Raw genomic sequence first — 16,544 nt, forward strand, 5'->3', positions numbered from 1 at the left:
GAAATACATCCACAGGTACACCTCCAATTGACTCAGGCTAATTGACATCATTTATCAGAAGCTTCTAAATCCATGACATAATTTTCTGGAATTTTCCAAGCTGTTTAAAGGCACAGTCAACTTAGTGTATGTATACTTCTAACCCACTGGAGTTGTGATACAGTGAATTATAAGTGAAATAATCTGTCTGTAAACAATGGTTAGCAAAACTACTTGTGTCATGCACAAAGTAGATGTCCTAACCGACTTGCCAAAACTATAGTTTGTTAACAAGAAATTTGTGGAGTGGTTGAAAAACCAGTTTTAATGACTCCAACCTAAGTGTATGTAAACTTCTGACATCAACTGTATGTGTCTTCCAGAACATCTTCTATGGTACTGATGTCTCCGGTACTGGGACCCTGTCCTTCAATGAGCTGTGCAGTGTAGTCCGTGTTGCAGGTACCTGATCTTCTCTGTCTTCTGATCTCTCTCTCTCTGCGTCTCTGTCTCTCTCTGCGTCTCTGTCTCTCTCTGCGTCTCTGTCTCTCTCTGCGTCTCTGTCTCTCTCTGCGTCTCTGTCTCTCTCTGCGTCTCTGTCTCTCTCTGCGTCTCTCTCTCTCTCTGCGTCTCTCTCTCTCTCTGCATCTCTCTCTCTCTCTGCATCTCTCTCTCTCTCTGCGTCTCTCTCTCTCTCTCTGCCTCTCTCTCTCACACAGAAAGGGTTTGAGCAATAAACTATTTTAGTCCGACTGTATCAAGCACTCTGAAACAGAAGGAAGGTGTCATGTGATTTACAAGAAGACCACATATGGAGATGTGTTTTACAAAATAAATAAGAAATTAAAAACTGCTGACAGTCACAAAGTAATGGGTAGGGAACCATTGTTTGAGCTTATAAAATGGGACATCAAGCCCCGGGCTACATCCATCAACAAACCTCTCTGGCACAGACGCATCTTTTCATCTGAAGACCTTGACGTATGTTTTATACTCACTCTTTAATATGTATATTTAAGTTTGAACTTTGTTAAATTTCGTGATTTCTGTCTGATTGACATCCATCTACAACCTTAATTTTCTTAAGGTTCAGATGTAGAATCTTAATTTGATCACTCTTTTGTTGCTGAGAATTTAGGAAACTTGTAATGTATTTTAGTTTTGAACAGGCTTCTACAGTTTTTCATTTCCACTTTTGATTTGCCCTAACAAAAAATGTATCAACCCCTACAAAAATATCCCTTACTTATAATCCACATATTATTTTACATTTCCTGTTGCAACAGGAGTACTTTCCTGCTGTAGCAAACTGGCTCAAATTAAGAAACCGTGATTTTAATGGTGTAGAGAAATTATCATTTAACAATCAAACTTTTCGATTACATTTTTTGGATACACAAATTGTTAAAAAAAATATTGTACTATATTGGTTTAGATTCTATTGACACTTTATTGCACCCATGTATTTTTTTTAAAGAAGTACAAACCTACCCTGACTGATGAGGAATTTGCAATGTCAGACAATTTCAGAATAGAACTTCAAAAACAATATGGGACATTCTGAAAACATTGACAGTTAGTGTTTGAAGTAAATTCTAGGTAACTGAGATTTCTAGTCATAGTTTGGGGCTCTTGCTTTTCATAACTTAGATAAGTAAACCCAACTGTTCCCTGTTTAGTCCACTTCCTCCTGATATTTTAAAATTACAAGTGACAGAATTTACCAGAATATGACAAAGTTGAAAAGTAACAGTGTTATCAATTTGGTCTTACTTCCTGCCTGACGATCATGTGTATGCATGCACATATCCACAACACTAACGCAATTAAAAATCTAAATATGACAAATTGAAAATTAAGGCAATTGATGCTCAGAAAAGTATTGAATAGTGTCAAATGCTCTCCTTTTTAAGTAAAACATTCCTTGTCTGTTTTTGTTTGCTTTGATATGTCATCTCAAAGAATCAGTGCAGTTAAGTCTAACCTACAAAACCTGCAAGAAAAGACTTAGAAAATGGGTGGCAGCCATACAGTTGAAGTGGACCATGAATCGCGACAACGGGCAGACGTGGCAGAAGCAGAAAAGAGAAGATTTGAGCAGGAATGCCTTCGGCTCAAAGGGGAGAAAGCACGAATGGAAACCGAACAACGGATGGACAAAGAACAACGAGAGGAGCTGGAGAGGCAGAGAAAAATACAACTTCAATCCCAAAGAAAGCAAGAAGAAGATGAAAGGACCAGGATACATGCAGAACTGAAAGCATCAAAATAAAGAGATGAAAATGAGGGAGAAAAGTAGATGATTAAACTTTAGAAAATACATTGATGAGTAGACTACTAAAGAATATTGTTAATCGATGAAAACATTACTCTGAACATGGCAGCAGCTAAAAGTCATTTTAAATTACTGTAACTATAAGGAGTAGTCTTTCTATATTCTAACATATTTTAATGGAAAAGCTATCTATTCCTTTAACAGAGAATAATTAAATGGCTGAACAGAGAATAATTAAATGGCGATAGAACAATTCCAGGAGAACAAATCAGAGCCAGAAAGAAAGCTCATTCAGGACGAATTCGAATGAGTCCATGTAGAGAAAGTAAAATGGCAGGATTCAGGACGAATTGGAATGAGTCCAGATGGCAGAACAACAGAAGCAGGACCAAGGCAAGAGAAGAAGAAATCTATTGAATCCCAAAGAAAGCAGGATGAAATGCATATGTGGCAAACAAAAGAGACTATTAACTCAAATGATTGGATCTCTTGAGCAATAAAAGCAAGTTTCTGTGTGCTTTTGTATTGGCCTTACCTTTCATGTAATGTTATTCTCTTGTCTGGCAATAGCAGTAAGGCCTGTGGTATGATTATCCAAGCAAATGTGTAAATGTAGTCAGATGTAGCTTCAAGTCATCTAATACAGTCTAGATCTTTTGGCATAATGACCTACATCTTGTGGGAATTAATGCAGACATACTTTTTTACAGATACAATTTAAGACAAACTTTGGTAAGATTGGTCGTAACTTTTTTTTTAAAGCTTATAACTCACATTTGATTGACTTTGTTTTTTATTTGGTTCAAATTGTCCAATAAGAGGAACCTGGTCTCACCATACACAGTCAAATATTTTTGTTACATCTGAATAAACTATCGTTCATATTTCTGCATCTGTTATTATCTTGAATTCTTCATATTTTTTGTGTCATTTTTTGTGTAAAGATTTTTTATTTACATTATTGATCTAATTAAAGTGCAAATAATTTTACATTTCATTATATTGATACCTTTAAAACATGTTTTTTCCCCCTCTGGCTTTGGCTACAGTATAGATTATGATTAAATCAATTATTCAGGTGTACTTTATGGGGTCTTATACAGATAATGTAGGTCTGATGGCCGTTCCAAAGATTCTGTTATACATATATGACGATCTGTGACTTCTCCCTTAATTCAATTATAATTACACCAGCAGAAAAACAGTGTGCAGTTCTTGAAATTAACTTAACACAGGTTCCCATGCTATAGTGGACTCTGAGACCACAGAGCTCATGCTCACTTGGGATAATGTTTATGACTGAAGAACAGCATTTATACTACATGATCTTTATTTTTTCTGATGTTTCCCGTTACAGAGGCGCAGCCTGGATAATCGAACGCTGAGCATCAAGGCTCTAGGGCTCGCCTCCCATCCCAGGAGAACAACACGAGACTGCGGAAGAGACAGAAATGTGAGTGATTCAGATGTCTGCATCTTATGTCTGTCTTTTGTACCTTTGTTATTTCAATCTAAATATTGACTCCCCTATATGTAAAGCCCTGCATTCATCTAAATGTTTCTACTATACAATAGTTCTGAAGTATATATAGCTGTGGATAAACCCCTGCTCTGATGTGTTTTCAGAACACGGAGTCATGTCTGACTCTGAGACCATTGAGACAGCCGCTCTGGGCCGACCATTCCAGCTGGGGATGCTGTATGACTGTCGCAGGGATGTCCTCATTCCAGGTACAGTAAACTATTCAATTCATTGTCTTTGTTTCCACCATAGAGTTGGATAGACTTGTCCCAAAGCCTGATCTAACATGGGCAGCGTCATTGAGGGCTTTCACCATTTTGAAGTAGTCAAGTTGGTTTGACTTGCATGGGTTACAGAAGCTACAGATAAAACAAAGCCCCCTTGTGGAAACTAGGTGAATTGCATCAACACAGCCTGAATTCAAACACCTCTCGCCCTTCCGTCCCCCCGCCACTTCCTTAAGTTTTGCATTTACTTCCGGTTTTGTACACCAGCTTTAAACAGCTGAAAAAACAATATGTTCTTATTTAGTTCAATATGTTCTTAACATATTTCACAGCGATTTAGATGGTACAATGATTTTCTACACTAAAGATGGCTTGTTTTGTCACAAACTGAAATGTAGAATTTTAGCAACCAGGTAAAGACAGCACGATTTCTACATGCTTGCTCCAGTTTTCCGTTGTTGGTTGTGCTTATGAGGAGATGACCACACCTCTAAATTATGCTGATGTGTGAGCCTAAATAATTTGTTTGTGAATTTTTTTTGTGAAACACTATAATTTTATGTTATTTTTAATGTAGACATTTTATGGACATTTTCTTAAATCACAATTCAACATTTTTATATTTAGCTCCTTTAAGGAAGGATAACAGAATTCCTTTCAGGTCAGCAGGAGGGGTCAGCCAATGAATTATACTTCTGACAAACATTCCATAACTCCAGGTGGCAGTAAATCACCAACCTTGGCTTTATACCTTGTCAGACTGTAGCACTTCAGTTTTTTTTACGAACTGCCAATACACTTATAAAAGTATAGTAAGAAGAAATGGACTGCTTTCAAATAGATAGCCCTTAATGGCACTACAGAAACTGTCACAAAAGCATCCATTGCAAAGATGAGCTGTCTTCTACATCTCTATGGTCTTCAGAGTTAGAAAAGCTAGAGGACCCACAACATGTTGAAGTAGTCATATATAGTCATGCTGTTACAGAAGTGATCAATGGCAAAGATAGGTGTAGCTTTTCTAACTACGGTTGTCATGTCACCTAGAATATATACTTTGACTAATACTTCAATGAGTTCTTTGAATGAAACCATGTTTACATGTATAAACAATTCTGCATGTACCGGTCCTGTCCAAAAGTTTTGAGAATGACACAAATATTAATTTTCACAAAGTCTGCTGCTTCAGCGTTTTTAGATATTTTTGTCAGATGTTACTATGGAATACTGAAGTATAATTACAAGCATTTCATAAGTGTCAAAGGCTTTTATTGACAATTACATGAAGTTGATGCAAAGAGTCAATATTTGCAGTGTCAACCCTTCGTTTTCAAGACCTCTGCAATCCGCCCTGGCATGCTGTCAATTCATTTCTGGGCCACATCCTGACTGATGGCAGCCCATTCTTGCATAATCAATGCATGGAGTTTGTCAGAATTTGTGGGCTTTTGTTTGTCCACCCGCCTCTTGAGGATTGACCACATGTTCTCAATGGGATTAAGGTCTGGGGAGTTTCCTGGCCATGGACCTAAAATATCTATGTTTTGTTCCCCGAGCCACTTAGTTATCACTTTTGCCTTATGGCAAGGTGCTCCATCATGCTGGAAAAGGCATTGTTCGTCACCAAACTGTTCCTGGATGGTTGGGAGAAGTTGCTCTCGGAGGATGTGTTGCTACCATTCTTTATTCATGGCTGTGTTCTTAGGCAAAATTGTGAGTGAGCCCACTCCCTTGGCTGAGAAAGAACCCCACACATGAATGCACTCAGGATGCTTTACTGTTGGCATGACACAGGACTGATGGTATTGCTCACCTTGTCTTCTCCGGACAAGCTTTTTTCCGGATGCCCCAAACAATCGGAAAGGGGATTCATCAGAGAAAATTACTTTACCCCAGTCCTCAGCAGTTCAATCCCTGTACCTTTTGCAGAATATCAGTCTGTCCCTGATGTTTTTCCTGGAGAGAAGTGGCTTCTTTGCTGACCTTCTTGACACCAGGCCATCCTCCAAAAGTCTTCGCCTCACTGTGTGTGCAGATGTACTCACACCTGCCTGCTGCGCAAGCTCTGTACCGGTGGTGCCCCGATCCGCAGCTGAATCAACTTTAGGAGACGGTCCTTTCGCTTGCTGGACTTTCTTGGGCACCCTGAAGCCTTCTTCACAACAATGGAATCGTTCTCCTTGAAGTTCTTGATGATCCGATAAATGGTTGATTTAGGTACAATCTTACTGGCAGCAATATCCTTGCCTGTGAAGCCCTTTTTGTGCAAAGCAATGATGACGGCACGTGTTTCCTTGCAGTTAACCATGATTGACAGAGAAGAACAATGATTCCAAGCACCACCCTCCTTTTGAAGCTTCCAGTCTGTTATTCAAACTCAATCAGCATGACAGAGTGATCTCCAGCCTTGTCCTTGTCAACACTCACACCTGTGTTAACAAGAGAATCACTGACATGATGTCAGCTGGTCCTTTTGTGGCAGGGCTGAAATGCAGTGGAAATGTTTTTGGGGGATTCAGTTCATTTGCATGGCAAAGAGGGACTTTTCAATTAATTGCAATTCATCTGATCACTCTTCATAACATTCTGGAGTATATGCAAATTACCATCATACAAACTGAGGCAGCAGACTTCTTGAAAATTAATATTTGTGACATTCTCAAAACTTTTGGCCACGACTGTACACGTTGGAGATCGTTATTTTTTTCATAATGAAAGTTATTTGTCATTCTCTCTTTTTAAACTGCAGGTATCACACTCTGGGATTCTGAAATGCTACAGAAAGACATAAATGTCTCTCCACAACCTAACACTGATTTCAAAATCATTGCTTCCGACTCAAGTGAAGACAAGTCAGAAGCTTTGAATGTGTCTGCATCTCTGGAGGCCAGTTTTCTTGGTGGCTTAGTCAGTGTGAAGGGTTCTGCTGAATTCCTACATGATAAAAAGACCTCAAAGCATCAGTCTAGGGTTTCTCTGCAGTACCGTACCACCACTCGCTTCGAGCAGCTGACCATGGACCACCTGGGGGCAGGAAATGTGAAACACTGTAATGTCTTCCAAGAGGGTTCTGCCACACATGTGGTGACTGCCATTCTCTACGGTGCACAAGCCTTCTTTGTTTTTGACCGTGAGGTTTCCTCAGGAGAAAACCACCAGGATATTCAAGGAAACCTGCAGGCCACAATAAAGAAGATCCCCCTCATAACAATAGAAGGGCAGGCATCACTGAAGATGAGCGAGGAAGAGAAGCAACAGGCCAATACATTCAGCTGCACTTTCCATGGTGATTTTGCACTAGAAAACAACCCTGTCACATTTGAAGATGCCACCAGGCTGTATGCCGGCCTGCCACGTCTGTTAGGGGAAAAGGGAGAACATGCTGTGCCCATGACTGTCTGGCTCTATCCTCTCAAGAACCTGGACTCTGCAGCTGCCCAGCTAGTCAGGCAGATCAGTGTTAGCCTGGTGTGTCGCGCACAGCGACTCTTGGACAGGCTGGACAACACTGATGTAACATTCCGGGACATGATGAAGGAAGACATGGCTATCAAGTTCCCTGAAATCAAAGCCAAGCTCAGCAAGTTTAGGGACTTGTGCTCAGAGTACAAGCTGGTTTTCCAGAAAGGTCTTTGCAAGGTTCTTCCCAACATAAGAGGAGGAGGAATGGAGGAAGAAGAGCTGATAAAAATGCTCAACAGTAAGGAACGCTCTCCTTTCCAGAATGACCTTATGATCACGTACCTGGATGACAGAGAGAGAGAGATGAATGTTGTCAGCTCTTACCTTGACATAATGAAAGAGGTACAAGTTGTGTACTCAAGCAGTGAATTGGATGGAATAGTGCTTGATCAAGCTAAAGATCACGTAGTGTGCTTTGCATTCTCCTCTTTGAAAGACAAAGACGAGTACGTGGTAGACTTGGAGAACTACTTGCTGGAAGAATCAAAGAGTGATTCTTCACTGATTCCTTATGATCCCAATGCAGCTGGGAAATCAGCAGCAGAAAAGTGGTTTCGCTCGGGGGAGGTAACCACCCTAACCAGGCAAAACATACAACTGTTCCTAGACTTCAAAGAGTCAAACAAAGACAGAGAAAATATTGCATTCTGCATTGCATCAATTCCAGACAAACTCATCACTGCGTCCTCCATCCATGTCTATGAGAAAGGGACACTGTTGAGTCCCCAGTTTGAACTGCCATCAAAGCCAGGTGTCCCCACCATCAAGAGTCTGGAGCATGACTGTGTCCACGTGCAAATCAACCCTCCCAACCTTGGCGTCAAGTCTGTGGAGTCGTACCAGGTTTTGTACCAGGCTGTGCAGGCTGAATCTGAGTGGACAGAGATCAAAGCTGATGTTAGCACTAACCGGGTCACCATCAGACGTTTGAACCCCTATAAAGACTACCGCTTCAGCTGTAGGGCGGTGTGTAGACCTGGTGTGAGCCTCTCCAGTGACTGGACAGAGTACTTCAGGACCCGCCCATGTAGCCCCCCTGGATCACCCACAGAAAAAAATCTGGAATCTGAAAGTATCAGAGTGAACTGGGACATTCCTACCATGGTGGGAGACGATGTAGAAGTCATAGGCTATGAGGTTGACTACAGAGAGTGTGCGAAGGCTGTTGACAATAAGATGTGGCACACCATCAAAACCACCACCAGAGAGTGCACACTGGAAGGTCTAAAGCCTGAAACTGCATACAGTGTCAGAGTCTCTGCTAACTGTGGCGAAGCAGGGAAGAGTCTACCCGGTCCGGAGGCAGTGCTGACTACCATCAGGGCTTCTGACACCCAACCGAAGAGGAGCCAATTGACAGCAACAAGAAGTGAGGAATTTCTGAAGAAATCAGAGAAGGTTAAGAAAGGCAACCCGTCAATCTATAAGCTGAATCTGGAACAGAAGTTGGATGTAAAGGAACGTTTTGAACAGTACACATTTGGAAGGAAAGTTGAGAAAGGGAATAACAAGGCAATCTTGCTTCTGGGGTCCACAGGTGCAGGAAAAACCACTCTGGTAAATGTCATGATCAACTACATTCTCGGGGTAAAGTGGGAAGATCACTACCGCTTTAAGCTCATCCATGAGGTGACCAACAGGTCACAGGCTGAGAGCCAGACTTCAATCGTGACATCATACGAGCTCTACAACCAGCCAGGCTTTCAGATTCCTTATTCTCTGACCATTATTGACACACCAGGGTTCGGAGACACTAGAGGAATGGCACATGATAAACTAATCACAGAGCAAGTGAAGGAATTTTTGTGTAACCCTTTAGGGATTGATCACATTGATGCAGTATGCTTTGTAGTGCAGGCATCCCTCGCTCGTCTCAGTGCCAATCAGAAATACATATTTGACTCCATCCTGTCCATTTTTGGAAAGGACATTGCTGATAACATCCTGATGCTCGTGACATTTGCTGATGGGAAGGACATACCTGTGCTGGAGGCCATCCAAGCTGCAGACCTTCCCTGTAAAAAAAACAATAAGGGACTCCCAACCCATTTCAAATTCAACAATTCAGCTCTGCTCTCTCAGAAAGTAGAAGAAGACAAAAGCTCTGAAGGAGATAGTTCAGAGGATGATAATGAGGAAGGACTAGAGAAGATTGTCTGGAGGTCAACTTTTAAACAGATGAAAGCTTTCTTCAAAGCCTTGGAAAGCAATGAGAGCAAAGATCTAACGATGACCAAGAAAGTGTTGGAAGAACGTGAGCGTTTGGAGAAGGCCATGACACGACTGACCCCTCAGATCACAGCAGGTCTGTCAAAGCTGAATGAGATCAAAACGTTCGAACAGTGCCTGCAGAACGAGGACGAGAACATGAAACAGAACCAAGACTTTGAGACAGAGGTAGAGGTTCTAGTTGCTAAGAGGACCAAATTAAGTTGTTTTGCTACAAACTGCATTGTTTGCAAGTTCACATGCCACACCAGCTGCTGTCTCCCTGACGAGGATGAAGTCAAAAAATGTGCCGTGATGGATGGTTATGGTAACTGTGTCATGTGTCCAGAAAACTGCTCTTACCTTAACCACGACAGGGAAAAAGCCTTATGGACATATGAAACTAAGACAGAGAAAAAGACCATTAAAGAGTTGAAGGACAACTTCATGAAGGCACAGGGCAAGTTTATGAACAACAAGCAGATGCTGGAGAAGATTGAAGATGAGTACATTGTTATCGAGGACAAGCTGAAGTACTTGATCAAGCTGTCCTCCAATTGTCTTAAGAGACTAAATGAGATTGCACTGAAGCCAAGCTCTCTCTCCACTGTGGAGTACATCGAGATACTCATTCGCACCGAAGAGGACGAATGCAAGCCAGGCTTCGAAGATCGCATCGTAGGGTTGAAGAAAATGAAATACGAGTCTGAGCTTCTGGAGAAGATGGCAAGAGGAGAGGAACTACTCACCGATGAGCGACGCAAGCTTAAGGAGAAACAAGACAGACTGCAGAAGATCACTAAAAGAGTCAACCAAATACAGAAAGTAGTCAGAGATTGGCCAGGGAAGAAGTAGGCCTAACTCAAAGTCAAAGTCCATGATCTCACCCTGCTTCCGACCAAGTGGCATGGTCAGTGGCTTGCGCTAATCAAGTGAATGGGTCATAACTCAGTTCAATTTGTAGTATTAAATCAGATATATCTCGAGACCCAGTCAATTGTCCGCTTACTGGGGCTGATTGCAATGCAATGCGACATACTTTCCGCTCGATACAATGAAGTATCTATCCATCTATCAAGAACTGTTTAACGTTTGCCTACTTTCATGTTGATTGTTTATCCTAATTAAAAAAAAAAAAAAAGTCCTTTGTAATTCAAGAAGTTCACTATTCATTTTCTATTGGGCACAAATTGTAAGTAATATGTTAGCCATGACATTGGAAATAGCATGTTTGGTAGGGGGGGGATTACAAAGGTGTGTGTCTAGGGCACTGTTTCTTTATTCCAGGGACCGGCAAACTATGGTCACTTTGTGTCAAGGATCGGCAAGCTTTAATTTTTCCTCCTTGGGGGACAGCTTACATTAAAGCTAGCACTTAGAACTGACTAAATTGGAGTCAGTTAAATAGCTCAGGGACCAGCCAGCAACATCCAAGGGACCAGCACAGGTTCAGGGACCAGCCAGCAACATCCCAGGGACCAGCACAGGTTCAGGGACCAGCCAGCAACATCCAAGGGACCAGCACAGGTTCAGGGACCAGAGGTTGAGAAACACTGGTCTGTGTAAGTGGCACCGTTCTTGACATTTAAGGTATTAAATTCATAAGACACTATTCATTCTCATTATTCTCAGCATGACAGTGTTGTTTTTGGGCATGCGACATCCTCAATAATTGCATAAAATAAAGCAATTATGTTGGATTCTAGCTTCAAATGTACGTATTTATGTTACCATACTAGAAATGATTGATCACTTTACATGTAGAAGGAATATACACTACCGGTCAAAGGTTTTAGAACACCTACTCATTCAAGTTTTAATTTGAATTTTTACTATTTTCTACATTGTAAAATAATAGTGAAGATATAACTATGAAATAACACATATGGAATCATGTAGTAACCAAAAATGTGTTAAACAAATCAAAACATATTTTATATTTGAGATTCTTCAAATAGCCACCCTTTACCTTGATCACATCTTTGCACACTTTTGGAATTCTCTTTTAATAAACAGCTTGCATTTCATTTTGTGGAATTTCTTTCCATCCTAATGCATTTGAGCCAATCAGTTGTGTTGTGAAGTGGGGGTATACAGTGGGGTGGGGGTATACAGAAGTGGGGGTATACAGAAGATAGCCCTATTTGGTAAAATACCAAGTCCATACTATGGCAAGAACAGCTTAAATAAGCAAAGAGAAACAACAGTCCATCATTACTTTCAGACATGATGGTCAGTCTATCCAGAAAATGTCAAGACCTTTGAAAGTTTTTTCAAGTGCAGTCGCAAAAACCATCAAGCACTATGATGAAACTGGTTCTCGTGAGGACCACCACAGGAATGGAAGACCCAGAGTTACCTCTGCAACAGAGGAGAAGTTCATTAGAGTTACTAGCCTTAGAAATTGCAGCTCAAACAAATGCTTCACAGAGTTCAAGCAACAGACACATTTGAACATCAACTGTTCAGAGGAGACTGTGTGAATCAGGCCTTCATGGTCGATTAGCTGCAAAGAAACCACTACTAAAAGACACGAGTAAGAAGGAGAGACTTGCTTGGGCCAAGAAAACAAGCAATGAACATTAGACTGGTGGAAATTTGTCCTTTGGTCTGGAGTCCAAATTTGATATTTTTGGTTCCAACTACCGTGTCTTTGTGAGACGCAGTGTGGGTGAACTGATGATCTCCGCATGTCTATTTCCCACCATAAAGCATGGAGGAGGAGGTGTTATGGTGTGGGGGTGCTTTGCTGGTGACACTGTCAGTGATTTATTTAGTATTCAATGCACACTTAACCAGCATAGCTACCACAGCATTCTTCTTCGATACGCCATCACATCTGGTTTGCGCTTAACGGGACTATCATTTGTTTTCATACACCTCCAGGCTGTGTAATGGCTATTTGACCAAGAAGGAGAGTGATGGAGTGCGGCAGCAGATGACCTGGCCTCCAAAATCCCCTGATCTCAACCAAATTGAGATGGTTTGGTATGAGTCGGACTGCAGAGTGAAGGAAAAGCAGCCAACAAGTGCTCAGCATATGTGGGAACTCCTTCAAGACTGTTGGAAAAGCATTCCAGGTGAAGCTGGTTGAGAGAATGCCAAGAGTGTGCAAAGCTGTCATCAAGGCAAAGGGTGGCTATCAGAAGAATATCAAATATGTTTTGATTTGTTTAACACTTATTTGGTTACAACATGAATCCATATGTGTTATTTCATAGTTTTTATGTCTTCACTATTTTTCTACAATGTAGAAAAGAGTAAAAATAAAGAAAAACCCTTGAATGAGTAGGTGTTCTAAAACTTTTGACCGGCAGTGTACATGTTAGGGGTCAAGGAAGGTTAAAGAGGAACTAGATGTGAGTGAAAGTTACTGTGAGAGAAAAGGGGAATACAGTAGATGACCCAGGTCTGTTGAGTAAAGTGAACACGAGGTCACTGATAAACATCATGGAGAAGTGACCAGATAAAGAGGAACTGCTAGCAGACGGTTTGACTGCGAAGACAACAGAGCAACATCTAGGCAGTGTCAGGCAACTGATAGCAGTTGTGAAAAAGTTACACCACTAATCTCATCTTGACGTATAAATGCCTGTTTGATCATGTGCAAAATGTCTTTGCAGCTGTATGACTCATGCTTTGTCTTTCAAGTTAACCTTGGGATATATGCCTAAAAATATGTTTTGTTCATGTCAGTATTGCCTTGATATTAAGCTTCATGCCTAATTTGCGAATCCATTCATTTGACAAAGTTATTAAATAACACTTGCTTTGATATTCGCCTCTCATGACCCTTTCTTGATCTTAGTCAGCTAAAAACATAATATTTGATTACACATGGTTTTACTATAATGTTAAATAGAGTCAGATATACTTTGTAATATTAATTGCATAGTCTTATTATAGGTAGCATGTGAGGTGTATATATAATATACACAGATACAACCCCACTACACCGTTCTACAGCCCTGTCAATTCTGTCCTGTAAAATCCCTGGAGGAATTGTGGGAGGTAATACAGGGAGACAGCAAGGTTTACTTTACCAAAGTATAATGCAATCAATGGCTTTCTTTCAGCAGAGATGCTGATTTCATTTCCTCCTAATTTCTGTCTTTTGGGTCATGGCTATGGGTGAGAATAGGAGAAGTAAACTCTAGAGTCTCTGAGGGTGGAAGTATAGTATATATGCGGTCAGTTAATACATACAGAACATGCTTAAAACTTCTTATGGCTGCAATCCCGTTAACGGGATGATATGACAACAGCCAGTGAAAGTGCAGGGCGCAAAATTCAAACAACAGAAATCTCATAATTAAAATTCCTCAAACATACATGTAATTTACCATTTGAATGGTAATCTTGTTGTTAATCCCACCAAAGTGTCCGATTTCAAATAGGCTTTACAGCGAAAGCACCACAAACGATTATGTTAGGTCACCGCAAAATCACAGAAATACACAGTCATTTTTCCAGCCAAAGACAGGAGTCACAAAAAGCAGAAATAGAGATAAGATGAATCACTAACCTTTGATGATTTTCATCAGATGACACTCATAGGACTTCATGTTACACAATACATATATGTTTTGTTCGATAAAGCTCATATTTATATCCAAAAACCTCAGTTTACATTGGCGCCATGTTCAGAAATGCCTCCAAAATATCCAGAGAAATTGCAGTGATGTCAAATAACAGAAATACTCATCATAAACTTTGATGAAAGATACATGTTTTACATAGAATTAAAGATACACTTGTTCTTAATGCAACCGCTGTGTCAGATTTCAAAAAGCTTTACGGCAAAAGCAAAATATTAAATAATCTGAGAACAGCGTTCAGCCACAAAAGGAAGCCATACAGTTACCCGCCAAATTGTGCAGTCAACAAAAGTCATAAATAGCATTATAAATCTTCACTTACCTTTACTGATCTTCGTTGGAATGCACTCCCAGGACTCCCACTTCCACAAGAAATGTTTGTTTTGTTCGGTAATGTCCATAATTTTTGTCCAAATAGCTACTTTTGTTAGCGCGTTTGGTAAACAAATCCAAAGTCAGAAAGCGTGTTCACTAAAAGCTGACGAAATGTCAAAAAGTTCCGTAACAGTCAGTAGAAACATGTCAAACGATGTATTGAATCAATCTTCAGAATGTTTTTAACATAAATCTTCAGTAACGTTCCAACCGGAGAATTACATTGACTTCAGATATGCGATGGAACAGAGCTCCCTCTCATGTGAACTCGCATGGTCAGAGCATGGTCAGATCATGGTAGACCTGACTATTTCCTGTCTCCTTCGGCCCCACTTCACAGTAGAGGCATCAGACAAGGTTCTACAGACTGTTGACATCTAGTGGAAGACGTAGGAAGTGCAAACTCATCCATATCCCACTGTTTGTTCAATAGGGGCTGTGTTGAAAATCTACCAACCTCAGAATTCCCACTTCCTGTTTGGATTTTTTCTCAGGTTTCTGCCTGCCATATGAGTTTTGTTATACTCACAGACATCATTCAAACAGTTTTAGAAACTTCAGAGTGTTTTCTATCCAATACGAATAATACTATGCATATATTAGTAACTGGGACTGAAGAGCAGGCAGTTTACTATGGGCACCTCTGTGCACCTTTCATCCAAGCTACTCAATATTGCCTCTGCAGCCATAAGAAGTTAACTGAAAATAAACTTTAAAATACTTTATATACACAACTTGTTGCTGCTTATGACTCAGTCAGGGACATGGACTGGATATAGATGACTGCTCTCTCATCCATTTACTCCTGAACCTGAATTAACTTTCGCTCTGCCAAAGTACAACTTTGCAGGTTTATACAAGGGCCACCTGTACATTTTCTGCAGTTATCTTGTCTCCTGCTTAGACAGCGGATGATGAAACACAGGGTGGTGGCAAGTGTCAGAGAGTTTTAGTGAGTTCTGAAAGAGGCTGGGTGTAAGTGAGTGAGTCTGTTCTTTCCCTTCTCTTTCCCTGTACTTCAGACTCATTGTTGTAAAACATGTCAAACATTCTTTATAACAGGTTCACATTGTCAGTATATTTCTCATCAGGAGAACTTACAAGTGTTCAACCGAAATTCAGACAATTGACACTTCAGTATTTTTCTTTTTGTGCCCTTTAAGGTCATTCTTTCTAACCGTGAAAAACCTACTAAACCCAAATAAAATAACAATTATAAATCAGGCATGGTATTAACACCACTAACAAATATTCATAAGTATTGATGGGTGTATGCAGGTGTCTGTGTGGTAAAACGTAGAACAAAAACAACAAATGGCCAGGCCTTTACATCATTTGGATGCTCCCTTAACAGCCGGATCCGGGTACCTTATTACTTTATAGTACTGCAGAGTCTCACTAACTGCTCTCCCAAGGCACCTGCCTCAGGAAGCTTTTCAAAGGGAGAGATACAGAATCATTGTTAAACTTATTAGAAAACGTGGTAGTGGACATTCCATCAGTCCTGGAAGAGAAAATAAACATGTTGTCACGCCCTGACCTTAGAGAGCCTTTTTATGTCTCTATTTGGTTTGGTCAGGGTGTGATTTGGGGTGGGCGTTCTATGTTTTGTTTTCTATGTTTCTTTATTTCTATGTTTTGGCCGGGTATGGTTCTCAATCAGGGACAGCTGTCTATCGTTGTCTCTAATTGGGAACCATACTAAGGTAGCCCTTTTTCCCTCCTTTCAGTGTGGGTAGTGAACTTTGTTTGTGGCACTAATGCCCTGTAAGCTTCACGGTTGTTTCTTTCGTTTGTTGTTTTGTTGGCGACATTTTAAATAAAAAGGAAAATGTACGCTCACCACGCTGCACCTTGGTCTTCATCCAGCAACGGCTGTGACACGTGTACATAGTTTT

The 16,544-nt window shown here is 40.6% G+C and overlaps 1 protein-coding gene across 2 annotated transcripts; it reads left to right on the forward strand.

Annotated features, from left to right (window-relative positions):
* Positions 1-366: 366 nt before the first annotated feature.
* Positions 367-13,448, forward strand: LOC139552791 (uncharacterized). 2 transcript variants are annotated; one of them, XM_071364832.1, is made up of 4 exons: positions 711-960; positions 3,612-3,707; positions 3,881-3,985; positions 6,753-13,448. In XM_071364832.1, exons 3-4 carry the CDS (start codon positions 3,892-3,894, stop codon positions 10,526-10,528), a joined length of 3,870 nt encoding a protein of 1,289 aa, XP_071220933.1. In that variant the 5' UTR covers positions 711-960; positions 3,612-3,707; positions 3,881-3,891; the 3' UTR covers positions 10,529-13,448. The 2 variants fall into 2 exon arrangements, 1 of the variants encoding a protein (XP_071220933.1); XR_011670532.1 differs by lacking the exons at positions 3,612-3,707; positions 3,881-3,985; positions 6,753-13,448 and adding an exon at positions 1,942-3,138 and having other exon boundaries at positions 367-960.
* Positions 13,449-16,544: the final 3,096 nt, after the last annotated feature.

The sequence above is a fragment of the Salvelinus alpinus genome, chromosome 24, assembly GCF_045679555.1.
Source record: "Salvelinus alpinus chromosome 24, SLU_Salpinus.1, whole genome shotgun sequence".
NCBI lineage: Eukaryota > Metazoa > Chordata > Actinopteri > Salmoniformes > Salmonidae > Salvelinus > Salvelinus alpinus.

What these genes read in the sequence shown, in the direction of transcription:
- LOC139552791 (XM_071364832.1), top strand. Translation starts at nt 3,892, where the DNA reads ATGTCTGACTCTGAGACCATTGAGACAGCCGCTCTGGGCCGACCATTC. An exon ending in CAGGGATGTCCTCATTCCAG is followed by an intron (nt 3,986 to 6,752) that starts GTACAGTAAACT and finishes TTTAAACTGCAG; the next exon opens with GTATCACACTCTGGGATTCT.